This window comes from Electrophorus electricus, chromosome 18, assembly GCF_013358815.1.
Source record: "Electrophorus electricus isolate fEleEle1 chromosome 18, fEleEle1.pri, whole genome shotgun sequence".
NCBI lineage: Eukaryota > Metazoa > Chordata > Actinopteri > Gymnotiformes > Gymnotidae > Electrophorus > Electrophorus electricus.
The window spans coordinates 1,283,722-1,311,221 of NC_049552.1; the positions used below are offsets into that span (position 1 = coordinate 1,283,722).

A 27,500-nucleotide genomic window follows, 5' to 3' on the forward strand; every position below is an offset into this window, starting at 1 on the left:
CTTACTGATCATAAGAACTTGGAGAACTTAAGGTCTGCTAAGAGACTGACCACCCAGCAGGAAAGATGTATCCTCTTCTTTTCATGCTTTCGCTTCTCTGTCTCTTATATACCAAGAACAAAAAGGCTGATGCGCTGTCTCGCCTATATGACAAGGAGGAGAGACCAGAGAGAACTGAAAACATCTTGCCTGTTTCTAAGCTCCCGTTAGGTGGGGTTTTCCCTGCTCTAAATCACTGGTTCCAAACAACACCAAGACCTGGGAGGCGGCGCAGAAGGTGCTCAGTGAAAGTGAAAATAATAAACAAACACAAAATTTACAAATAAACATTTCTGACATGTCAAAAAAATGAGTGACCATTATAGCCACCCTTCTTTTCAATAACAGTCCCAAGCCTTCCATTCATGGAGTCTGTCAATTCCTTAATCTGTTGATGATCAACTTGTTGTGCAGCAGCAACCACAGCCTGCCAGACACTGTTCAGAGAGCTGTACTGTTTTCCTGCACCGTAAATCTCCCGTTTAAGAAGGAGCCACAAGTTCTCAATAGGGTTTAGCTCAGGTGAGGAAGGGGCCACGTCAATATTCTTCCATCTTTAAGACCTTTACTAACAAGCCATTCAGTGGAGTATTTCGATGCATGCGATGAGCATTGGCCTTCAGAAACATCATGGTCTTCTTGAAAGATGCAGACTTTTTCCAGTACCACTGCTTGAAGAAAGTGTCTTCTAAAAACTGGCAGTCGGTTGGGGAGTTGATTTTGAGTCCATCTTCAACCTGAAAAGGTCCCACTAGCTCATCTTTACTAATACCAGCCCATAGCAGTACCCCACCTCCAGCTTGCTGTCTCTGAGCTGAAGTGGAGTTCTGTGCAAGTTACTGATCCAGCCACGGGCCCTTCCATCTGACCTGTCAAGCATCAGATATGTTTTGGCCCAGTCTTGATGTTTCACCTTATGTGTCTCATTCAGTGGTGGTGGGGTTTCAGCCTTCCTTACCTTGGTCGTGTCTCTGAGTACTGAACACCTTGTACGTCTGAGCACTCCAGGTACGTTGCAGTGACAGCACTGGAGGATAATGGGTTCCTGGTCGCTTCACGGTTGATTATTCTCAAATCTTTGGCAGTTAATTTTATTTTTTTCTCAACACATTTCTTGCGACCCTGTTGACTATTTTCAACAAACCGTTTGATGGTTCTGTGATCACCCCAATATCTTTGCAATTTTAAGAGTGCTGCATCTCTCTGAAAGGCTTTTTACAATTTTTGACTTTTTAGAGTCAGTTAAATCTCTTTTTGTCCCATTTTGCCTGAGGAAAAGAAGCTGCCTAATAATTCTGCACACCTTGATCTCCTTAGGCAACACCCTCCCTCATTACACAAATACATATCACCTGATATGCTTAAATCCAATAAGTATTCAAGTTTATACAGCTTGGAGTTGGAAAATATGCATAAAAATGATATGGTCAAAACACTCTATTGTCTAATCATTGTGCATAGTGTATTCCTTTTGTCCGTAACCCTGTCCCTCTGGTCCCACCGTCTGCCTCGCCCGGGTCTGGCTGATCCTCCTTCAGGGTCCTGAGGTACGTTTATCAGAATGAGTGACACAGAAAGTCAGAGACGCTGAGAAGCACACACGCTTTATTCAGAGATACATGAGAATATATAGATGACAAAACAGATGAGTGAGCAGAAATATGTGAATGACATAACAGGTGTCATATGTTCAGCCATGAGACAGTAACTCTACACCATTTGACATAGTCTTGCACCTGTCTAAAGGTGCAACATAGGACAGCATGACGAGAGAGAGAGAGAGAGAACTATTTACTAAAAAGTAAAGGGAGTATTCTATAGAACATTCATTATACTGTGTGTGTGTGTGTGTGTGTGTGTGTGTGTGTTTGTAAAGGGGTGGATATACAGTGACATGTAGCCAACAGCCATAGTTCACTTCAGAGCTGAAAACAGTGACCAGTTATAGTGTTATGACCCTGTTACGTTCCCTGAGCAAGAAGTTTAGGACCAAATGGGCACGGCATAAAAAAGCACCGCGGAGATGCACTCGGTACAGGGTTTTCAGTGAGGTATTGTTATTGTTTTCTTATTATATACAGGAACAAAAACACATACAAAATATACAACACTAAATATACAACAACATAAACCGAATCTAAACGGGAGTGTTTCTTCAGGGTGGGCTTTATGCCAATACGACAAACAAAAATCTACTAAAGTAAATTCAACCACTAACTTCCCTAAAACAAAAGAAAATAAAATACAATCACTCTTCCCTCAACTCCTCATCACAAAACCAGAAATACAACAACAAAGCAAAAAGAACAAGGCTCACACCCCTACAACCCCAAACAAAAAGAACAGAACAACACTCAATGTTTCTGAGAATCAAATATCTGTATATGACTCTCTGTAGTCCTTTTGAAACTGTCTGTAATGACTCTAAGATCCTATATAAGAAACATTACCTCTAACCCATCGAGGCCCTGTGTATTAAGCCTCTACAGATCCAGTACACTTATAATTCTCTATTTAAGAACCTCACTAGACAACAAAGTACTAACTCCTAAGGGCCTATTCAAAGAACCTGGGACAGAACAAGGGGACAGTCAAATTCAGCACCCCAGTCTCACAGAGAGTTTACAACTGACAGTGATGTTGCAAACTCAGAGCTGCGTCTACCGTGGCCACATGGTAATTACTGACCAAGACACCAGGGGGCACCAACTCATGAGAGACACAGGTGTTTAAAGAGAGGTTGATTATCCCATTGGCCAATCAGGTCATCCATTGTTGTGACGATGAGTCATCTCACTGGTTTTCTTAGTGCTCCCTAGTGTGGGTAACATGGAAAACAAACTTTAACACCACAGCACAAAGAAACAAACTCGTAACGTCCCAAGGATGTAACATAGGGGTAGTTACCACCTTCAGCAATTGGTGATAGTCGTCATGGAAATGAGGTCATAGTGTCAAAGTGCAGTAGCTCAGTAAGAGTATTACATTTCAGGTTTCATATCAAAGAGAAGATTTCATGATGAATGAAAATAAATTAGCATAAGATAAAATTATAAAATTCGCTTCAGAATTCTAAAGCACTCTCTCCTGAGCCTCTGCGTTACTGTAACTTGCTGTTTCCAGTAAATTGGACTCTTTCTTCAGCAATGGTTTGAAATGAATGACAGATTTTTTTTTTTTTCAACTCTGTTCTGCAGTTGTTTTTAAAAAACCATGTGTACAGACGAGCATCCATCTCCACGCTCTTCCTGGCCCCAGCGTCTCCTCACACGACCTTCAGTGCCTGGGCCAGCTGCATATTCTGAGGTTTGTTGGAATCTGAGTGTTCGTGTGTGTTTGTTCCAAGAGTGCATGGAGCTTCTTCCACTCAGTTGTCATGTATGAATAATAAATATTCTTTGAAAGAGAGAGACACAAGAACAACAAACATGCAAAAAGTTTCAGCAAGACAGCTTCTGCCAGCATTCTTTATTTACTCTGTATTTAAATCCGACCGAGCCGGTCTTGCTCGGCCATGTGGAAGCGCTTCCCAATGACTCCCATCTGGTAGAGGGAGCCTTATGGCCTCACAGGGACACTGAGGGAAAACGCACACACATTCCCGACCCCCTTTCCTTGTGTCCTGCAATCCTGTGGAATGTTCTTTCTATGCAGGGTGGGAGTGAGCTGGCATGGCCTGTTCATTTAAATGCAAACCCGAAGGTGACGGGGGGCTGAGATGTTTCCCCTCGCCAGCCATCCGAGTCCCCTCCGAGTCCCCTCCCAGCCTGCGCAGGATTCGGGGGGAAGTCTCAGCAGAGAGTGGGAGGTCCCTGCTCCACACTCTGGGCTCGCACAACCCCCCTGTTATTATTCCTCCTGTTTTGCAAGCTTACAGGAAACTAAAGAAACGGACTCAGCTTTAGTAACACAGAGTCTCAGTCTGACAAGTCTGACAAAATGTGTAGTAGAGAAGGAATCCTCAGAATACTGTAAACACGCCATCATGATCAGCCAGCATTGTGACTGTATTATAACAGACCTGTCCGAATCACACACACACAGTATTAGCAGATATAACAGACCTGTCCGAATCACACACACAGTATTAGCAGATATAACAGACCTGTCCGATTCACACACACACAGTATTAGCAGATATAACAGACCTGTCCGATTCACACACAGTATTAGCAGATATAACAGACCTGTCTGAATCACACACAGTATTAGCAGATATAACAGACCTGTCTGAATCACACACACACAGTATTAGCAGATATAACAGACCTGTCCGATTCACACACAGTATTAGCAGATATAACAGACCTGTCTGAATCACACACAGTATTAGCAGATATAACAGACCTGTCTGAATCACACACACACAGTATTAGCAGATATAACAGACCTGTCCGAATCACACACACACAGTATAAGCAGATATAACAGACCTGTCCGAATCACACACACACAGTATTAGCAGATATAACAGACCTGTCCGAATCACACACACACAGTATTAGCAGATATAACAGACCTGTCCGAATCACACACACAGTATTAGTAGATATAACAGACCTGTCCGAATCACACACACACAGTATTAGCGGATATAACAGACCTGTCCGAATCACACAGTATTAGCAGATATAACAGACCTGTCCGAATCACACACACACAGTATTAGCAGATATAACAGACCTGTCTGAATCACACACACAGTATTAGCAGATATAACAGACCTGTCCGAATCACACAGTATTAGCAGATATAACAGACCTGTCCGAATCACACACACACAGTATTAGCAGATATAACAGACCTGTCCGAATCACACACACACAGTATTAGTAGATATAACAGACCTGTCTGAATCATACACACTGTATTCACATCTATAACAAATCTATGTCTGAATCACATGCACACTGCATTCACATCTACAACAGACTTGTGTCTGAATCACACACACACTGTATTCCCAAGTCTGATGACTTTCCCAGTCCCCTCTCCTGCACAAGACAATGGAATGAGACATGTTGGAACAATGCTCCTTTATTTAGTGTTTTCTTTTTAAAATAAAGGTCCTGTATAAAAGTCCTGTATAAAAGTACTTGCTCACAATCATTCTTTACTTCTCAAATGACTGCAGTAAATTTAATTAAATCTGAACATGAAAGATTTTACAACAGCATATTAGAAACGGACCCTCTATATAATAATCCCTATACTCTCATAGAACAATAAAATATAAAAAAAAAAAAAAAAAAAAAAACCCAAACAATAAAAACAGTTTCATATCTCCACTGTTTTGGTATGCATAGTGTCTTTGTTCAAGTTTGGCTACCAAACTACTGGATTACAGAGTGGGAATGAAGATTACCATGTGTGTCCATGTTATCTCTAATGAGGCAGACAGGGGAGCACATGAAAGGAAATAAACACCACACCTGAACACACCTGTGTTCAGGTCTTAGAACAGAAGCACTTAAAGCAAACCAGGTGTGGACTTCACTGATCCCACAGAATCAAACTATCACCCATAGGTGCACATGTACACACACACACAGAATCTGCATAAACACATTACATACACATGTGCACACACACACAGACACACACAGCAGGGGACGCCACATGGAAAAGTGCTCAAAGCCACACGCTGATCCACATTCCGCTCAGAAGAGGGGAAAGAAATGGATATGTTACGACTTGGCACTCATGCAGGAAACACGAAAATACTCCAGAAAGTTCCAGAAGGCGAGACAGTGGGCCCGGGATGGAAAAATGCATGAAGGGTGGCACTCTCCACAGCTCTGGGAACGTGCACGGACATCCGGGCTTTGAGGGTGTTTGTTTTTCAAACACTCGGGCCCAAAGGAATTTAGAAACTTCTCCTTGTGAAGCCCCCTAGGGGTAGGGTTGTCCCCTAAAGCCCTCTAGGGGTAGGGATCTACCCTAAAGTCCCCAAGGGATGGGGATATACCCTGAAGCCCCCTACGGGTGGGCATCTACCCTAAAGCCCCCTACGGGTGGGGATCTACTCTAAAGCCCTCTACGGGTGGGGATCTACCCTAAAGCTCCCTACGGGTAGGGATCTACCCTAAAGCCCCCTACGGGTAGGGATCTACCCTAAAGCCCCCTACGGGTAGGGATCTACCCTAAAGCCTCCAGCCCGTCTGGAGCTAACAGGGTGATCTGTGGCCACCATTCCTCCTCTTCAGGGTCAGTGCGTGTGTTTGTTTCACCTCAATGGTCAGTGTCGTCACCCATCACCTCAAACATTCTACATGTCTACATGTCTCCACCAATTACTTGGTATATGCCTCAGAGTTTCCTGCAGAGATGCGATTTGAGCAGAACCAGAGTGTCTGTGTTGTGGATTTAAAGTAATTTAGTAATAGTCTTCATCGTAGTACTTCACTTGATCATATTCCATCACTTCTTTGATGTTTTCTTCTAAATAGGCAGACATCTCATCTATGAGGGTAAAAAATAAAACTCAGTGTATAAGTGTAATAGACACATGAGACTTCATGTGAGGGAAACGTGAGACGTCATATAACAGAAACGTGAGACATCTTGTAATGGAAATGTGAGAAGACGTGTTACCTGCTGGCAAAATACCCAGCAGTGCAGTGGCAGACGCTTCACCCAGCTCGTTCCTGGCAACACATCTATAGGTGCCCGAGTCTGTCTGAGTAGCCTCCTCGATCTGGAGCCAGCTGGACAGCTCAAACCTCTGAGGACCTCCTCGGGACTAGAGGACAGACGGACGGACGGACGGACAGAGACATAAATAGATGGCTAGATAAAATACTTGCCTTAAACATTAACAAATCTTTCTTTTAAAATGACAATGCAATGTTTCCCAGTACCTGGACAGATATGTGAGGATCATCACCAGGTAGAACAGTGTCCTCGCTTTCCTTCCTCCACTCCACCAGAGCCATCGGGAAGGCGAACACCTCACACAGAAACAGCGCACTGCTGCCAGTCACGTTGACCAAGCTTCGTGGTGGGACCTTGATCACAGGCACTTACAAAGGCAGAGAGACAGAGACAGAGAGACTGATGAGATGTGGGATGTTGTCATTTCCTTTAGAAAGCCAGTGGGGAAAATTATAGGCTCCAGAAACTGCAACAGTTCCAAACACAGGCAGTTATAGATTCCTGGAATCATTCGGAAGACAAAATGTAGGGCACAAATAAATAAAACACAAGCAAATGAAAGACAGAAAAGTTATTTTCCACTTCTGCTGCACAGCTTAGCTAATTGTTCCACAAAACCAGTTATGAACTTGCAAAAATAACCACACAACGACAGAAAATGATTGAGGTTGAACAATAGAGGAGTTATTCTATCTAAACAGGTAACAGATTTAGCGACACATGCCTCACGCTCGCCATCTCGCAATAAACGGACAGCGAGCTTCCCTCGCGATCGTTTGTGGCGTATAACTCTACCTGTCTTGCACGGGCCGTCGCTCGCGTTGAGCCCGGGGTTGGAGAACGCTGCTTCTTTGAACTTGCAAAGGTTCATGTACGTCTGCCCATCGGACCCGCACAGCGTTCGCTGGGACGCACAGACACACTGCGGCTCGTGCGTCCCATCGTCCGTCGCGCTCGAAGGCTCGCTCTTGCACTCCATGTCCTCGCCACACAGGCCGTAGTAGACGTTTCGCTGTCCCGCGTCGCACGACTGCCCTTCCAGATTCCCGCATTCAAAGCAGCAGTCGCAGCTGTCTCTCACGAGCCCTGCTCTGCAGCCCTGCGTTACAGGACACAGTTCCGGCACGCAGTCCTCGCACGCGCTCTCGTTTGCGTAATCGAGCTCGTCCGTCGCTTTGTAATAGTCGAAGCTGGCCAGGTCTGCGTCCACGTCGTCGTACCTGTAGTGTGGGAAACCTCTGCTAAAGCCAAGGCTGAGCATGAGGAGCGCGACCGTCAGCGCGACCCCCGGCATTGTGCTCCAGCAACTGTGATAGCGCGAGCTGACGGGTAAGCGCGGGCGAGCCGTAGTCCTGGACGTCCTCCTGAGCTCACTTGAATGGTAGGGACAGATAAACCGAGTCATTCAAAAACGGACAAAGTCGACGTCCACGTATGCGGTGAGAGAGAGAGAGAGAGAGAGAGAGAGAGAGAGAGAGAGAGAGAGAAAAGGAGGAGGAAGCAGATTCGTCGCAAGACGCTGCGACGCCCGTCGGCGCTGCGCGTGCCCGTCTCTACCTGGGGCTCTGCAGACCTGAAACCGTCTGCAGCACAACCAACAAAAATACCTCACCCTGCAAAGACAAGTACCCAGAGTAACGTATGAATACAGCGAGATAAATGAGCAGTGCACACATACACAATATAATCAAATAAATAACAAACGAAACCAGTGCAAAATGTGAACAATCAAAAGATAAATTGACCCCACAGGTCAATTTATGTGTCCTGGTTGTAAATGTGGAAGTGTTGGCACAGATTAACTGAACATGGAACAGTAGAAGAAAGACACCTAACGAAATAACTGACAACTAATGAAAAAACGGAGCCGGTGAGCAGGAGGGAGGCGTGTTGTCTGAGGGATGCTGCATCCATCGAACGAGTCCCAGTGAGTTGAAGTGGAAACCAGTGATCTGGAATTACCTTCAGCATCTCCGTCCCGCCGCTGTGGAGGATGCCACTGATCTGTCATGAGCATCTCCTGAGCTGAACTCCAGGTGGCGGCGTTGAGAAAGCTGCGTGGACCGTAAGTGTGTGAGACAGGCAGGTGGGGGTGAAAGAGTTAAAGTGAGCATGTGAGTGAGGAGAGTAAACAGGTGTGTGGATATTACAGGTAAGGAGCGCAAACCGTGCGAACCTCTGCAATAAAAACACTTCAAGAAAGTGGCTTCAAAAAGGTGCGTGAACCCTCAGAGACTGTGCAAGAGTTTGACCCACCTGACTGGAGGCGTATGTGAGTGGAGTTTGAGCCACCTGAATGGAGCGGTATGTGGGTGGGGTTTGAGCCACCTGAATGGAGGGGTATGTGGGTGGGGTTTGAGCCACCTGAATGGAGGGGTATGTGGGTGGAGTTTGAGCCACCTGACTGGAGGGGTATGTGGGTGGAGTTTGAGCCACCTGACTGGAGGGGTATGTGGGTGGGGTTTGACCCACCTGACTGGAGGGGTATGTGGGTGGAGTTTGACCCACCTGACTGGAGGGGTATGTGGGTGGAGTTTGACCCACCTGACTGGAGGGGTATGTGGGTGGAGTTTGAGCCACCTGACTGGAGGGGTATGTGGGTGGGGTTTGAGCCACCTGAATGGAGGGGTATGTGGGTGGGGTTTGAGCCACCTGAATGGAGGGGTATGTGGGTGGAGTTTGAGCCACCTGACTGGAGGGGTATGTGGGTGGGGTTTGAGCCACCTGAATGGAGGGGTATGTGGGTGGGGTTTGAGCCACCTGAATGGAGGGGTATGTGGGTGGAGTTTGAGCCACCTGACTGGAGGGGTATGTAGGTGGAGTTTGACCCACCTGACTGGAGGGGTATGTGGGTGGGGTTTGAGCCACCTGAATGGAGGGGTATGTGGGTGGAGTTTGAGCCACCTGACTGGAGGGGTATGTGGGTGGAGTTTGACCCACCTGACTGGAGGGGTATGTGGGTGGGGTTTGAGCCACCTGACTGGAGGGGTATGTGGGTGGGGTTTGAGCCACCTGAATGGAGGGGTATGTGGGTGGAGTTTGAGCCACCTGACTGGAGGGGTATGTGGGTGGAGTTTGACCCACCTGACTGGAGGGGTACATTTGAGAAGGGTGGGTTACCCAGCGGGGACGCCTGGACCAGCGGCCAGCACAGTGATTGCATCTCCACCCCTCCACCCTGTTAAAGTGGTGACAAATTACTCACTCACTCACACTTAGGACAACCAGAATATTCATGCTAACAATTCTCATCACTTAGCACTATAGATCTCATTATTCTGGATGCGTTTCATTACTCAGAGGTCCTTCTGGCAGCTCGTCTTCCCTTTCAGTAAATTTCTTCTCTCTTTTCCACATTCTGTTTCGCAACTTCAGGACAGTCCGAAAAAAAAAGATCATCAGGTTCTACCCCAGATTCTACCACAGGTTCTACCCCAGGGTAGAAGATTGAGTTCATAGATGACGACACCCAGCATCCACGACCACGGATACCAAGAGAAGGTGCAAGCGCATTGCAGCATGTAAGTGGAGATTCATGCACCCATTGCAACATAACCCAACCCACTGAACATCACTGCACTGTAACCCAACACACTGCACCCCACTACAACGTAACCCAACACACTGCACATCACCGCACTGTAACCCAATACACTGCACCCCACTACAACGTAACCCAACACACTGCACATCACCGCACTGTAACCCAATACACTGCACCCCACTACAAAGTAACCCAACACACTGCACCTCACTGTACTGTAACCCAACACACTGCACCCACCCCACTGTACTGCACTGTAATCCAACACACTGCACCCCACTGTACTGTAAACCAACACTCTGCACCATAACCCAGTACACTGCATATCACTGTACTGTAACTCAACATACTGTATTTCATTTATGGCAGTTCACTTCAACACACTGCACCTGTTGCACTGTAACCCATCACTGCAATCCTCTGCTTTCATTGCCAAATAACATACAACATCCCACTAACAATAGCGTACAGTAGATTTATTGTAACTGTAATCGTATTTACTATATTTGAAAGAAACGAGACATAGGAATATTTCCACAAATGTCATCAAGCACTGTTCTCTCACATTGTTCTCTCACACTTCAGCTCTTCATCGTTCTTCCCGTATCTCGCCCCCATCTGGGTGGGTTCCCAGTCCATGTTGGAGATGGGCGGATACTGGAATACTGGGAGTGTGCTGGGTTTGGTGTGTCATATCCGCTACCAGCAGTGACCCCAGAAGGGCGCTTTCCACGCCTCCATCTGAGCATCCACCAATCCCTGGCCTGCTCTCCTCCTTGCCCCACCTCCTCATCACTTCTGCTGGCTGGTTTGTTTGATTCCCAATTGTGTCAGTGATTCTATTCGCTAATGATAATGAACACACAAAAGATTCTGCGTTATGAGATACAGAAACCGGTTATGAGGCCCTATTTGGTTTGAAAAAGAAAAATGAAATTTACAAAGTAGTATGTTTTGTTTTGCTTTTTTTCTTTCAGAGAAAAGACGTTTCTGGCAACGTGATCAGAAATAACTCACATAAATGCAGTGTTATGCTGCACTTTTCCAAACTCTCGGGAAGGAGCTATCCCATTACTTCTGACCCTCTAAAATGAGAGGTTTAGGAATGTCTCACGAGTCAACTTGGGAGGCCTCATGTGTGCGTATAAAATGTTTGTACATTAACTCATATTTTTCACTTTTTGACAGTGAAATTTAGACTGGAATTAAATCACACTGATGGAACGATGTCACTTAATTCGCTAATAATGGGTGCATTATCTTCACAAACACTCAAACGTTTAATGCGGACAGAAATAATGAAAGGTGAATAACTGATGGCAGCACGCGCTTCTGTACACTCCAGACCTCTTCCCACACAGAACACCAGAACATCCCCACGTTTAGGGAGATGCTTGTGTAGAAATGCTAGAAAATAGTGGCAGCAGTAAAGGCAGGCCTTCCGGTACCTTCTATCCCTCCTACCTGAGCATGAACACATGCATGTGCTCCTGAGAGCACTGCAGGTTTGTACAGATCCCCACAGCGGCTTATTTTACTTGTCTTTGGGGGTCATCTGATACAGGGTCTATTGGTCTCTTCATACAGACATGCAGTGTGTCCAGTTCTCCAGTGTCTCGGGAAGAGCCAAGCCCAGAACTGAGAGATAAGGAGGGCAGAGCACCATGAACCCTGCTGAGGTTCAAACTTGAAAACAAGACTCCTGAACTGTAGTTCTAACTGCAGGGGGGAGTCATCTCCGCTCACTGTAGGAAAAGGTGAACAGAAAGTGTTAAACAAAACAAACGTGTGACGAACAACTAATAATTGTAAAAAATAAATAAATAAATAAAATAAAGTAAAAAAAAAATGAATATAGCCAAAGAAAAGAAAAGGAAAATAGGATCAGTAAAGGGAAAGTGAGCGGACAATCATACTTACTCGCTGGTCGGGGTGTTACATACTGTCTGCTTTCCTGATATGAAAGTCAGAAACATTCCAGGTTTTCTCTTGTTCTGTGAATGCTGGTGCGTCTTCTGCGTCACCTTGGACATCTTCACCATCTGTCTGAAGAGTCTTTTCTTCATCTCCCTCTGTCCTCTTTCCTTTTTCCTCATCATCCTCACCATGCTTTCTTTTGGTTTTGGGTGGTGGAGGTTTGGGGACTTCAACAAGAAAATACCCATCATTCCTTGCTACCATCTCCTCTACCTTGTCCAGCAGCTCTGTGACTTGAGTGTGTCCTGCTCTGTCCTGGTTGTTCAGGACATGGTACCTGTTCCTGCACGTGTCCACGAGCCTCTGCAGGACATCACCTTCACCCTCTATGTGCTGCTCGATGGGTGTTTCCCCCAGCCAGTCCCCGCAGGTGAATAGCACCAGGATGTGATTCCAGACTGTCGCCCCCAGAAGCTCCACGTGCTCCCGCAACACTCTGCTTTCCGTCTCCGTGAACAAGGCGTCTGCTTGGATCACCAGAAGCTGAGCGTGTGGTCCTGGGGCGCACAGACGCACGCTACGCACAAGCTCCTCTTTGTCTGATTCAGGTGTGAGTTCCACAGAGCGAGACCTCTACCAGCCTGGAGCCTCCACCACCACCACCTCTTTCTCTCCCACTCTGCCCTGACGTCTCACACATCTGGAACTTCTCTCTGAGGGGAAGTGCTTCCTGCCAAAAATGGTGTTTCCTGCCGAACTCTTCCCAGAATACCTCCAAGCAGCACCATCCTGAGCTCTGAGATGTGCGGTGTGAAAATATATATTAAATAACATATCCTTTAAAAAGAGTGCAAAGAGGCCATATAACTGGTATAATTCCACTAATATTTGTTAATATTGTAATATTAATATCTGTGTTCAGACGCAGGACCATACCCAGTAACGATTGAAGCCACAGGCTCTTCTCTGCCACCTTCAATATTCTCAGCAGTGCCATTCTCCAGGATGTTGTATCTGTTCCCACACTTTTCCACAAGCCACTGGAGCGAATCCCCTTCGCTTTCAATATACAGCTCCAGGCTCGTGTCTCCAAGTCAGTCTCCGTGGGTAAACACTACCATCGTGTGATTCCAGATTCTCTCTCCAAAAATCCCCAGGTGTTCTTCGATGGCCCTTCGGTTAATCCTGGTGAAGGAACCATCAGCTCGCAAGGTTAAGAGCAGAGCGTGGGGTCCAGGAGGGCACAGGGAGACGCTACACTGCAGTTCCTGTTTGTTTAGCTGCAGTGAGTCTACTAACCTGTAGGTGTTCCACCAACCTGGCGCTTCCACCACAGAGACCAGCCTCCCGGCCACCTCTCCTTGTCTGCTCGCACACTTTGACGTTCTCCTCAAGTCAAACTCCTTTCTGCCCAGAATGGTGTTCCCTACGGAACTCTTTCCCGAATGCCAGTGTCCGACCACCACGACTCTCAATTGTTTGGTCTCCATCTGTGTGAGACATTGCTGAAACGGTCAGTCACTTCTACAGGTAAAATCTGCCTTGTACTAAAACCACAATGACAAAAAATACCTTAATAGTCGTGTTTCATATGTAACACTTGTAACGATGAAGGTACAAAGAGAGTAATATGTATTTAGACAGTATTATGAATGTATAAAATATTACTAAACAGTTAAGTAACTTAACTAAATGATCAAATAAAGACAATTAATTATAATGTATTTTATGAAACACTGTCTATTAATGTACCTAGACTGCAAACTTTGTAGTGTGTTACCAATGTAATAGTTATTATAACTAATATGTAATTTATGTAATAGTTATGATAACTAATATGGAATTTTAATAATTAATGTACTATTACTATTATGTATTATTTATTTATGTTTCATTATTGTACAATATGACTATTTATTTATCCTAAAAAAAATAATATAATACATTCAGAGATAAACATACGAGATGGTCCTTTAAACATTTCAGTTGACTAACATTTGAATCCTCAGAAAGACTCTAAACTCTGTATAAACTATGTAAACTCTGTATAAACTATGTATACAAACTCTGAATAACTATGTATATAAACTCTGTATAAACTATGTATATAAACTCTGTATAAACTATGTATATAAACTCTGTATAAACTATGTATACAAACTCTGAATAACTGTATATAAACTCTGTATAAACTATGTATACAAACTCTGAATAACTATGTATATAAACTGTATAAACTATGTATATAAACTCTATGGACTTTAACTGCAATCTCAGAGAAGTAAATAAGCTTTTTCACGAGCTGTCATCTTCTGTGTTAGACGTGCAGCGGCTCGTCTCTGCTTCTCCACAGCATGCCGTCTCTCCATCGCTTTCTCTTCAGCCGATCTTCTCCTGACCTCCATGTTGTGCAACCATACACCTTCCATCTCAAAATGGCGGCCACCGTTTCCCTCAACCATCTCCTCGATGTTCTCCAGCAGTTCCGTCACCTGTCTACGGTCCTTCCTGTTCTTATTGTTAAGAACGTGGAATCTGGTTCCACATTTCTCCACAAGCCACTGGAGGTCAGGTCCTTCGGCCTCGATGTGCTTCTCAATGGTGACCCCTCCCAAGTGGTCCCCATAGGTGAACACCACCAGGCAGTGTCTCCAGACCACGTCGGTCAGGAGCTCCACGCGTTCCTCCAGTGCTCTTCTGTTTTTCTCTGTGAAGCGTGTGTCCAGGCGAACCACCAGCAGGACAGCATGAGGACCAGGGGGACACAGAGTCCTGCTGCGCTGGACCTCCTGGGCGTGCAGGGTCAGAGTGTCTTTTACCAGATAGTTGCTCCACCAGCCTGGAGCCTCCACCAGGGTGGTGTGTCGGCCTGCTGCCTGACCCTGGCTCTTCACACACTGAGCGGTGCGGACGCCCGAGTCCTCCACATCCAGGACAGTGGCCACGCACGAGCTCTTACCTGCTGCCTTATTACCCAGCAGTACGATCCTCATGTCTGAGAGATGGCGTCCGTCACCTGAAACAGAGAGACATCCTCAGTGTGTGTGTGTCATCACAGTCACGCAGTCAAAGTGCAAATACTGGAATGAATGTGTGAAAATATATATACATATAAATATACATTGTGTATATGTACATATTATATTATACAGATATTGTATCTGTGTCTCCTCAGCTCAGACAGAGCACTCACAAAACCATTTAACTGCGAGTTATACCACGTATGACCGTACGTGACAAATCAAACTCTGAAACCTTGAAAACTTGCGAATACCCGTCCCTGCATATCTGTTCACGCTTAGCGCGTGGTAAACCTCGATAAATCACGGTCACGGCGAAGTGTGTGACATGTTACGAAGTTTATCCGTCATGTGACACAGCACGATCCACCTCAGCGTATGTAGCTCACTCAAACGGTGTGTGTAACAACAGTGCCACGCACGTATGCGTTACACGTGGGGGCTTTACACGAAGACTCACCTGGAACAGACCTCTCACCAGCCTGACGGGACTCACCTACCGCGTCTCCTCCTGGTGCTTTTCTAGACTCGTGTCCATTACAGAATCAAGGGATCTATCATCGCCAGGCCCATGAAATTCGTGGTATGAGTGGTTCGGCCGGTTCCAGCACTTCCGTTCATCTTTAAACTTCCACTTTTAAAGGGGGAGGGCACCGATGTTGAAACAGTCAGTGGTTTGATGAATTTTGGACGTCCAAATCCATTAGTGGCTCCAAAAGATACAGTCCATTAAGTAATTACCCGCTTTTTTCCGCCGTTTTACAAATGCGAATTTTGACGACTTTGGCTTTCCATAAAACACAGGTTGCCCTGAGGTATTACATTTTTCTTATGGGTCCTAAAGCCTACCATTCTCCACCCTTTCTCAGCCCCTCTCTCTCTCTCTCTCTCTCTCTCTCTCTGTGTGTGTGTGTGCGCTGTACAATAGAAACTTTACAAAATTATAACATAAGTCCAATAAATTTGAAGAATTACTTTAAATAACTGAACAGCTTTTTATCCCACAGGAACATACACAGGTGAGAACACTGCTTAGTGTGAAGGAACCTGCATCTGGATCCAACACCACCAAATTCTGATTTTAGTACACAAAAGTAGCTAGCAGCAGTATTCCAGAAGAGTCAGGCACAGTGTGGTCACTGTGTACATACAGAACACAGTAAGGCACGGTGTGGTCACTGTGTACATACAGAACACAGTAAGACAGTGTGGTCACTAAATACAGAAAACAGTAAGACAGTGTGGTCACTGTGTACATACAGAACACAGTAAGACAGTGTGGTCATTGTGTACATACAGAACACAGTAAGACAGTGTGGTCACTGTGTACATACAGAACACAGTAAGACAGTGTGGTCACTGTGTACATACAGAACACAGTAAGACACAGTGTGGTCATTGTACATACAGAACACAGTAAGGCACAGTGTGGTCACTCACAGTGCTTCAGTTATTACTGCAAGACATTTCAGCTGTTTTCATGAAGTTTTAGAATCTGTACGAGGGGCTCATTCAAAAATAAACAAATGTCCTCTAATGTTTCAGGTTTTGGATTATAACATCGTACAATACCAGAGGCCCAGTGCAAACAGCTCAGATATGTAAGACTGAGCACATGGGTCCACCTATCAGACAGTGAATTCATTTCCAGGAGGACAAATTCAAGTACAAAGATTTTACAAAAAGGATAAGCATTCTCAGAGTGGCAGCAAAGAAAATACGTTTATTGTACATTTTATGAAGAATTTACAGAGACACCGGTTTTGCAACACAGTGCAATATACATCTTTAAAGTAAAATGTAAAAATAAAGAGAGAAAATGACCCTCAAACAGACAGGCAGAGTCAGGACTGTACATTTGCTGTTCCCACGCCCCAATTGGTCAGCACTGCTGTCCATCAACAGATGAGCAGTGCTTGCTGGAGGGAGGGGGAGAGCGGGTGGGAGCTGTGGCTGGGGTCAGTGAGCCCAGGTAAGGCTACAGGTAAAGGTACAGGTAAGGCTACAGGTAAAGGTACAGGTAAGGCTACAGGTAAAGGTACACGTAAAGCTACAGGTAAAGGTACAGGTAAGGCTACAGGTAAGGGTACAGGTAAGGGTACAGGTAAGGGTACAGGTAAGGGTACAGGTAAAGGTACACGTAAAGGTACAGGTAAAGGTACAGGTAAGGGTACAGGTGAGGGTACAGGTGAGGGTACAGGTGAGGGTACAGGTGAGGGTACAGGTAAAGGTACAGGTGAGGGTACAGGTAAAGGTACAGGTAAAGGTACAGGTGAGGGTACAGGTGAGGGTACAGGTAAAGGTACAGGTAAAGGTACAGGTGAGGGTACAGGTAAAGGTACAGGTAAAGGTACAGGTAAAGGTACAGGTGAGGGTACAGGTAAAGGTACAGGTAAAGGTACAGGTGAGGGTACAGGTGAGGGTACAGGTAAAGGTACAGGTAAGGGTACAGGTAAAGGTACAGGTAAGGGTACAGGTAAGGGTACAGGTAAGGGTACAGGTAAGGGTACAGGTGAGGGTACAGGTAAAGGTACAGGTAAAGGTACAGGTGAGGGTACAGGTGAGGGTACAGGTAAAGGTACAGGTAAAGGTACAGGTGAGGGTACAGGTAAAGGTACAGGTAAAGGTACAGGTAAGGGTACAGGTAAGGGTACAGGTAAAGGTACAGGTAAGGCTACAGGTAAAGGTACAGGTAAAGGTACAGGTAAAGGTACAGGTAAGGGTACAGGTAAAGGTACAGGTAAAGGTACAGGTAAAGGTACAGGTGAGGGTACAGGTGAGGGTACAGGTGAGGGTACAGGTGATCCAGACTCCCAGAGACCGTGTAACCGCTGCAGAGCTCCCTTACACACATCAGCTAACGGGCCACACACACACACACACACACACACACACACACACACACACACACAGGCGAGTGTCGCAGGACACTGTGATGTAGACTAATAAACACCCTCAATTTCTGTTCGTTTAGGAGCCTTCCTGCCCCCCCACACAGTGAAGATAGAAAACGATACCAGTGTCTTCCGATTGTGCCACAATCACTTGTTCAAATTTGGCCCATATTTGAAGCAAATGGACATTCAGATATACTGCAGAGATTAACGGTCACGAACGATTGTACATGCGTCAGTTACAACAAAAATACATTTTCATAAACCATCATCTTTAAGGGTTTGTGCCTCTATATTCTTACGCAATTCATTCAACTGGAAACATGGAATGTCTGAGTGGCCTCAAACAAAAACATTTTACTGGAAGATACATCTGTCCAATTTAGCCAGTACACAGTACGTGGACACACTACCTAGAGATGAAGGCATTTGAAGAAAAATCGCACCGAGAGGTTTCTAAGCAACCCTAGAGCTACTCTGAGGTCTCTGCCGCCCGTGTGCATGTGGCATTTAAGCTCCACATATTTCAGAGGCTGGAGGAAAGCTACAAGGAGAAGCGTCTGTGCTGGGTACCATCGCCAAGACGAACACTCAAGGGAGCAGGACTTGAACTGTTGTGATCTAATGTTTAAAAAAAATAAACTACGTGTTTTGACAAACTGTCCTGAAACCATCAAAAGCAAAAAATAGAACATTTCTTGATTACATGTATATTTTTAATCACTAAATAAATTTTTGATACTGTCAAAGTTAATGCAGCAATGATTTATGGACTATTATAAACAAGTAATTAAATCAGATCTTAATCCTTTCGAAAGGCATGTGAACACCCGTTACACAGACAAATACTAAAACATCGTCAAAAAGTTTCTACTACAAACATAAAATCATAAAAGTTAACCAAGTAACTGGCCAGCCCTTCAGACATACAGAGCACTTCTGGGTCACTGTGTCCCTCTCTCCCCCCCACACACACACACACACACACACACACACACACACACACACACACACACACACACACACACACACACACACACACACACACACACACACACACACACACACACACACACACACACACAGGCTGAACCTGAACATATCTCAGAAAACCAGGAAATATTGGTTTAGCACACCGTATTCTCTAACTCACAAGCCGATAAAGTGGCTTAATGCAAAAAGAATCCACTGTCAGAACACACACACACACACACAGACACAATCTGTTTTCATCAGTCTCAGACCTCCTAGAAAGGCACAATGCATGTATGACTCCTTGGGCGAGGAACACAGAGAAAGAGAACCACCAATCACACACAGCGTGGCGGAGCACAGAGAAAGCGAACCACTAATCACAAACAGGCAGAATGATGATGCGTTCAGCAGCAGTGGGTTTCCCAGTCGACTCCAGGTTAAAGGTTAAGGCTTTTGTCATCAAGGTTTAGCCACAGATACTCCAGCTATAAGGCAACCTGGAGAGAGAAAACAGCAGGTCAGAGGGTGTGACGCTCACAAACGTGAGAAAAACACCAGGTGAGATGGCGTGACGCTGACAAACGTGATGTGTGCTGGCGGACTCGTCTACCTGTCTGACGGGATCTAGCCATCAGTCTCATACTGACTCAAACGTTTCTTCGTCTTCAGCTCCTTCAACCACTGTGGCGAGGACTCTTCCCTGCACAGAGGACAGAGCACACACACTTTAACAGGCCTGAACACACCAGCATGAGCCAGCGTTTGTGCGTAAGAAAGGGCCGCCTAGTGGACACTGAGAAAAGATGCGCTCACCTGTTTTCCTTGCCGGCAGCAGGGGGCAGCACACGTGCGGCTCGGGGCAGGAAGGGAGACTTTGGAGAGCGTGAGAGCTGTGAGGCAGAGGGAGCAGGAGGATCTGGCTGTGTGCCTGAATCTCCCCTCTTCTTCAGCTGGGCCTACACACACACACACACGTACGCACGCACGCACACACACACCCGCACGCACGCGCACGCACGCACGCACACGCACACACACACGCGCACACGCGCACACACGCGCACACGCGCACACACGCACACACACACACACACACACACACACACGCACACAGAGACAAGCACACGCACGCACACACACACACAGACAAGCACACGCGCACACGCACACACACGCACGCACACACACACAGACAAGCATACACGCACACACACACACACACACTTTAAAACGCACACGCTATTGGCTCTGAGATATGAGAGTTGTCTGAGCGTGCGTGTGTGTGTGTGTGTGTGTATGCGCCCGCGTACGAGTCATAGAAGTGCCTCATTACCATGAGAACAGAGGGGTTCATGCCCGGAAAGACGGACACTCTCTGGGTGGGGGCGGTAGCGTGGGCTTCTGCTCCCCGGGTGTCCTCGTCCTCCTCGTCCTCCTCGTCCTCTTTCCAGGAGTCCACTGTGTCTTCTGCAGACGGAGCAGTGAGAGAGGACTGAGAGGAACACAGACACTGGTAAAGCTGATCCAGGATCAGCTCTGCTCACACCAGAGCATGCGTCATGACAAATCTGAACTAACACGGCTGACGTCCCAGCAGTGTGCTGCATGTCTTTGGTAACACAGTAACTTTACTGGTTTCAGATCAGCAGATGAACACGCATCACTATAGCAACATCAACAATGGGATTAAAATGAAAACACCATCACTATAGCAACATCATCAATGGGATTAAAATGATCACTATAGAAACACTGATAATGAAATTAAAAGGTTTCAATGGCAAAGAACAGCTAACGTTTCTCTGTGTCATTTCAGATCTGTTCAAATGGGACGGATTCAAGTCCGTTTAAATAAGAACAAATCTGTTTGATTAAATAAAAACTATGTTCATTTAAATAACAATGAATCTGTTCATTTAAGTAAGAGTGAATCTGTTCATTTAAGTAAGAGTGAATGTTGGTGCGAGTGTCTTGTGTACAGTCCTGACCGGAGGGTCAAAAGGGTCACCACCGTCAGTGGTCAGGAGGAAAGAAAAGGCCAGTGATTGGAATCATTTACATGTTCAGGTGTGTGTGTGTGTGTGTGTGTGGTGTGAGTGGTGTGAGGTGTACCCGTCGAGTCTCTGTAACGCCATTCTTCAGGCCCTCCCTCTGACCCCTCCGCGAGCTGTGATAGGGTAGAGCTCTGACGGGCGGCTCGCGAGGGCGGGGCCCGGTGGCTGCTCTTCTTCCTGAGCTGGACTCTGGATCTCAGCACACTGGAGTCCAGCAGGGTGGTTGTGGTCTGCAGACAGGGGGAGACGTCTGGGTGTGGGCGAGTGAGTCCCAGCTCTGAGCGCTACACTCCCCTACGCTGAGCAAAACATTACAATTTTGTTCCTTTCTCACTATTTAAAGTTATTTCAGCTTTTCACAATCACTTGACTTTTCGAGTCTTATTTATAATGATTTGGCACGGAGTGGTTATTCAAGTGGGCATGACTTTTGTTCACAGTATGTCGTGTGGTAGATACCAGGACAGCACATGTACGTGGACTGTATGTTTTGTTCACTATGTCCCCTTTCAGGCAGGTTGGAGGCACGGGAACCTCCCAGTAACGCATCTCCATGGTTACAGGTTTAAAACGTTCTAGAACCTGCAAGAAAGAGTGTTTCCTGTTTCAGTGTTTGCTGCTGCATGGCACAGACCTCTGGAAAGGTCAGAGGCTCCGCCTCCTCGGACCAGGGGGCAGGGCTAGTTGGAGTGTCTGTGGGCGTAGCTTGCACAGGGGAGTGGGGAGGAGTGGGTTTCCGCGGAGACAGGGTACGGTTGCCATCTGAGGAGGGGGTAGCTGGAGTCAGACTAGAGAGGGAGAGGAGAGTGTAAGAAGGATGGATGTGTGTGTGTGTGTGTGTGTGTGTGTGTGTATGTATATTATATATATATACATATACACACACACACATACTCATACATACATAAATACATGCACATTGTGTGTGTGTGTAACAACAAGCATTTACTTCAGATATTTCTATTTGCTAACTGCTCGTGTTAAGAATTATTTCACAGTTTTAGCAATTGCTTTTCAAGTGTTCTTAGAGAAGCGAGACAGCCCAACCCAAACACAGTCCTTTTCCACCCAGTGTAAAAGGTCACTGCTAAACACACATCCTCCACACTATAGCTGCTGTGTAGCTCACATCCAGATAAGGCTTCAGGGCGGAGTTCTCATCCGTCCATACGCACACACACTCTAATCTCCTAGTTGCGAGTAACTCTGCACTGGGTTTTATGAGGGAGCGATGATGCAGTGTATGTGAAGCATGTTCTGGTTCTGGAGCTGTGTGTATGAGCGCCAGCCTGTGACGCCCCACGCCAGCTATCGATCCTGTCTAAGAAGTGATGCACTGATACTTTAGGAGGAGTGAATCAGCACAATGCTACTGCCAGAGATGTGTGTGTGTGTGTGTGTGTGTGTGTGTGTGCGCGTACACGCACAGGAGTGTGTATGAGAGCATGTGTGAACATGTGAGAGAGAGAGTGAGTATGTGTGTCTGTGCGTGTGTGTCTGTATGTGGATGTGTGTGTGGGTTTGTGTCTCCGTATCTGGATATGCGCACGAGTCCTGGTGTGAGAACAATGTATTGTTACTGTCCACACAGAGATGGTGCGCGTGTGTGTGTGTGTGTGTGTGTGTGTGTGTGTGTGTGTCCTGTAACTGTCAATACAGAGATAGCGTGTGTGTTTCCTGTGACTGTCCACACAGAGGTGTCGTACGTGTGCATATATGTACGGCGGTGTGTGTTTGTACGTGTGTGTGCATGCGTGCGTGTGTCCTGTAACTGTCCACATAGAGACGGTGTCTCTTTAGTCTTCTGGACTGAAGCTTTGAGCTCCAAGATCACACACACACACACACATCAACGTTGCGCTAAACGCGAGTTCGTGTACAGGATTGCATTTGAATCTCACTGCAGCGAAGGCAGTAAAACATCGAGTGATGACACAGGGGTTTATGGTCTCGTGACGTGGTGCTACAGTAAGACGAGGTCTTCCTTCTGTGTGTGTACCTGTCATCTGTGCGTAGTCCTGTGTCCCAGGTGCCATACTGACTGTCTGACTCCTGGACGAGTGTATCTGTGTCTTTAGCCTCATCCTGGCCACTTACTGACTGTTTCAACTGCTCCTGGAGAGAGAGGGAGAGAGAGAAAGAGCCAGAAATAAATCAACTTATTTCTCATAGTGTGCATGATGACTTGTGGGGTGTGTGTGTGTGTGTGTGTGTGTGTGTGTGTGTGTGTGTGTGTGTGTGTGTGTGTGTGTGTGTGTGTGTGTGTGTGTGTGTGTGTAGAAGAAGAATGTGTGGTGGACGCCATACAAACATGCCAACAGTGCAGCACTAAAACCTGCCACTCCAAAGCAGCACGTCCAGCTAAACTGGCTTTGTGGTGTGTGACACAGCAACAGGACAGAACCAGAACCAACCAGAGAGGGCTCGGCCTAGTCCGTATCGGAGAGCAAGAAAGCGTGTGCGCGTGTGTGCATGTGTCCATGCTGAGAGAGATGTAGAGAGGTCTGCAAGCACACTGCAGAATTTGAGAGAAGTCTTCAGCCTTCAGCTGGACACACTGAACAGCTCTCTCTCGCTCTCTCTCTCTCTCAGGCACGCACGCTTAACAACACTAGGTTATTATTCTGCACGTCTGTGTGTGTGTGTGTGTGGGTGTGTGTGTGTACGAATTATCTGATCTGAGGGAGTTGGCTGGGGTGGTGGGGTCAAAGGGCACAGAGGGCATAATGCACACGTGTATCCAACTATGTTTGTTAACGAGGTCAAATACAGGAACAACAGTGTTTACACACACACACACACACACACACACACACACCCTCCGTACATACGTACCTGCATACATTCCACACATTTGCATGCACACACACACGCACAAACACACATTCAGAGCATAGTTATTGACATGGAAGGGTAATGTGTGTGTGATAGACTGGAAGGACAATGTTTGTGAGAAAAGAATGGAATATGCTAATAACAGTAGCGTGTGTCACACTTATCCAATAAGACTGACGTCATACCACAACAATGATAAAGTTCAAATTACTGTAGAACCCTTATATAAAACTGTAATGCACATTAGAATAAACATCATCACTGTTGCACTCTGCCCATTACTTCTAATTTATTTATTTATTAGTACACTCTAACACTTTTAATTATATTATTGTTACTCTATGACTACACTGACTATTACTCTACACACACTCACACTCACTCACACACTCACTCACACACACACACACACACACACGCACGCACGCACACAAGCACACACACACACACACACACACACACACACACACACACACACACACACAGAGACAAGCACACGCGTGCACACACACACACACACACACACACACACACGCACGCACACTCACACACACACACACACACACCAGGCTCTGGACTCCCTACACACACACACACACGGCTCTGGACTCCCTACACACACACACACACGGCTCTGGACTCCCTACACACACACACACGGCTCTGGACTCCCTACACACACACACACGGCTCTGGACTCTCTACACACACACACGGCTCTGGACTCTCTACACACACACACGGCTCTGGACTCTCTACACACACACACGGCTCTGGACTCTCTACACACACACACGGCTCTGGACTCTCTACACACACACACGGCTCTGGACTCTCTACACACACACACATGGCTCTGGACTCTCTACACACACACACATGGCTCTGGACTCTCTACACACACACACATGGCTCTGGACTCTCTACACACACACACATGGCTCTGGACTCTCTACACACACACACATGGCTCTGGACTCTACACACACAGCTCTGGACTCTCTACACACACAGCTCTGGACTCTCTACACACACAGCTCTGGACTCTCTACACACACAGCTCTGGACTCTCTACACACACAGCTCTGGACTCTCTACACACACACACATGGCTCTGGACTCTACACACACAGCTCTGGACTCTACACACACCAGGTGCATTTTACAATGCATGTTAACATTTTGGAACTCCAGCACACGGCTCGCTGAAATGTCTTGATGTCTTTGGCGTGTATCCAGGCAGGCTGATTTTGAGAAACACAAACATATATCCCCACACCTCACTTCCAGAGTGAAGCTTGCGGGAGCTGCTCCAAGTCCTGAGTTCTCACACACACACAGAAAATGGTACACAGGAAGCAGGTGGGCAGCTCTGCCTGAAGCAAACGTAGACAAGTTGAGGGTGTAACCAGAGCAGAAAACAGCAATGACCTACTTTAACAGAAAGAGGGAGAGAGACAGAGAGAAGTTACTTTTCCCTCTTTCTCTGCCCTTCCCCTTTATCCAGGAAGGGTGGATTAGAGGAAGCGAGGGAACAATAAGCCTGGAGGAGAGAGAGCGAGGGAAAGAGAGGGAGAGAGCATGGAAGAACCAGGAAGTACCTACATGATGTAGACTGCTACACCCTAACAGGGGGACCTCTCTCTCTCTCTCTCTCTCCATTAGTGCACAAGAAAAACCCCATCAATTCTGTAACCACGGTTACATGAGCTGGGAAAGCTCACGCACACATGCTGCTCATGTATATGACATGACATCCTGGTTCAGGACAAAGCAGCCCAGTAGTCTTAGTGGGTCCCTTTTACAGGAAACCAGCATGTTGGACCTCTGGACTCTTCCTTCATTCACAAATAGCAGTGATCTGAAAATCATCCATATTTAAGGCACCCATGTCCATTTAATAACACGCAATACGCTGATAAGCGTGTGTGCCCTGCAGTAGTAGTGGGACGTGGAACACAGACGTGGGTGGGAGTGCTTTTACTGAAAAGCACGTGGGTCTGCCCAAAGAAACTCCACCCACCACCAAACGCCCAATGACACGTGCCAATACAGCCACACTAACAAGCGAGTGAGAGTGAGAATTTCCCCAGGTGAACAGACACCCAGCTGAACTTCTGCACACTGAAGTTTATAAATGTGCACAGAAAAACAACAAACAACTGTAGCGCTGAATCCTCACCATTCCTCAAAATCCATAAAAGGGTCATTAAATACTGGTTACACTAAAACTAGTGAACCCCCCGTCTCATCAGCACAGAGCCGTGATGCCAACATCAGCACACCAACAGACTGCCACACGTACATGACAGATATTAAACACCACAACCACGCTGACAAAGTCCAGCTTCACAGCCTGGACGTCCAGAGAGCAGACTCCACAAGCAGTGTGATGAAGACACTGTAGAGACAGAGCTGCACTTCCTCACTGAGTGCAAAACATTCAACCAAATACAACAAATTTCCTTCACTACGTTTGAGACAATCCAGCGCGAGTTTAAGTGTCCAACACTGAAAAACCACCGTTATACTGGGAGGACAGATAGAAAGCAGGACTTTAGCTGGGAGACACACATCTGCCTGTACAACATGAGGGACACACACACCCAAACACACACACACACACACACACACACACAGCACTGGGAGTGGACTGCCTTACAGAAGAAGGTGTGGTGGGCGTGGCCAGCGAGGTGGGCGTGGTCCGCCTTCGTAGAGACAGCCGCTGTTGGCTACGCAGACTGAACCTGCGGAAGGACTCTCGACTGCGGTTGGCCAGCAAGCGTAAGGAGGCGGTCCTTTTGAAGGCCCCTCCCTCCTCCCCTTCTGTTCCTGCTCCACCTCCTCCTCTCTCCACGCTGGCGGAGACGAGGGTCAGGGCACCCTGCAGGGACCGTCGCACGGACCCCCGCACGGACCCCACCCACCCGGAGACCTGCGCCTGGGCCGCTGACAACTTGTCACCCAGGTAATCCATCTCCGCCCGTGAGGTCACGATGTCCCCTGCTGGCTGACACCTCTGCCACACAGCTTCAGGAAGTCTGTTCACACCGCTGCTTTACCTGGAGATGCCAGAATCCATGTTCACGCCGAGGTCAAGGGCAGAGGTCAGTGGCGCCCTGCTGGTGAACCAGATCAGCACGTCCCCCAGATCAGCCCTCACAGAGCAACATACAAAGGTTGAAGTGGTGTATCGTGGTTAAGCCCTGACTCCACTCTACTGGCTCGCTGTGAAGTTCCACACACACCAGCACATGCGCTGGTCTCACACACACACACACACACACACACACACACACACACACACACACACAAGTGCGTGCGCTGGCTGTCAGCCCACGTCCTGGTAAGAAAGCTCAGATGTTCTGCAGTGTTCTGAACAGGTTCACCAGCAGAGAGCCACACCTGCACAGTGTGTTTGTTTTAGAGCTCAAACCTGCCAGTGGAGCTGTCAGAACAGTCAAATTCTCTCCCTCTCTCACACACACACACACACACACACACACACACACACACACACACACACACACACACACACACACACACACACGCACACACGCAACCAGGC

General features: G+C 46.8%; 2 protein-coding genes and 1 pseudogene across 2 annotated transcripts in view; all 3 read right to left on the reverse strand.

The window, feature by feature from the left end:
• Positions 1 to 5,079: 5,079 nt before the first annotated feature.
• kazald3 (Kazal-type serine peptidase inhibitor domain 3) lies at positions 5,080 to 8,142 on the reverse strand. The gene is made up of 4 exons (XM_027032183.2): positions 7,489 to 8,142; positions 6,900 to 7,060; positions 6,634 to 6,781; positions 5,080 to 6,501 (listed from the first exon to the last, which is right to left on the reverse strand). Exons 1-4 carry the CDS (start codon positions 8,096 to 8,098, stop codon positions 6,416 to 6,418), a joined length of 1,005 nt encoding a protein of 334 aa, XP_026887984.2. The 5' UTR covers positions 8,099 to 8,142; the 3' UTR covers positions 5,080 to 6,415.
• Positions 8,143 to 11,816: 3,674 nt separating this feature from the next.
• On the reverse strand, positions 11,817 to 15,525 carry LOC113591607 (annotated as a pseudogene).
• Positions 15,526 to 19,095: 3,570 nt separating this feature from the next.
• The window catches only part of si:ch73-138n13.1 (protein piccolo), a 31,140-nt gene continuing 22,735 nt past the window's right edge, over positions 19,096 to 27,500 (reverse strand). The window contains exons 8-14 of the mRNA XM_035536445.1: positions 23,097 to 23,212; positions 21,732 to 21,885; positions 21,156 to 21,327; positions 20,377 to 20,510; positions 19,857 to 19,999; positions 19,654 to 19,743; positions 19,096 to 19,540 (exon numbers count right to left, since the gene is read on the reverse strand). Coding sequence (XP_035392338.1) covers positions 19,668 to 19,743; positions 19,857 to 19,999; positions 20,377 to 20,510; positions 21,156 to 21,327; positions 21,732 to 21,885; positions 23,097 to 23,212 — 795 coding nt within the window. The 3' untranslated portion in view covers positions 19,096 to 19,540; positions 19,654 to 19,667. The remainder of the gene's footprint in view (positions 19,541 to 19,653; positions 19,744 to 19,856; positions 20,000 to 20,376; positions 20,511 to 21,155; positions 21,328 to 21,731; positions 21,886 to 23,096; positions 23,213 to 27,500) is intronic.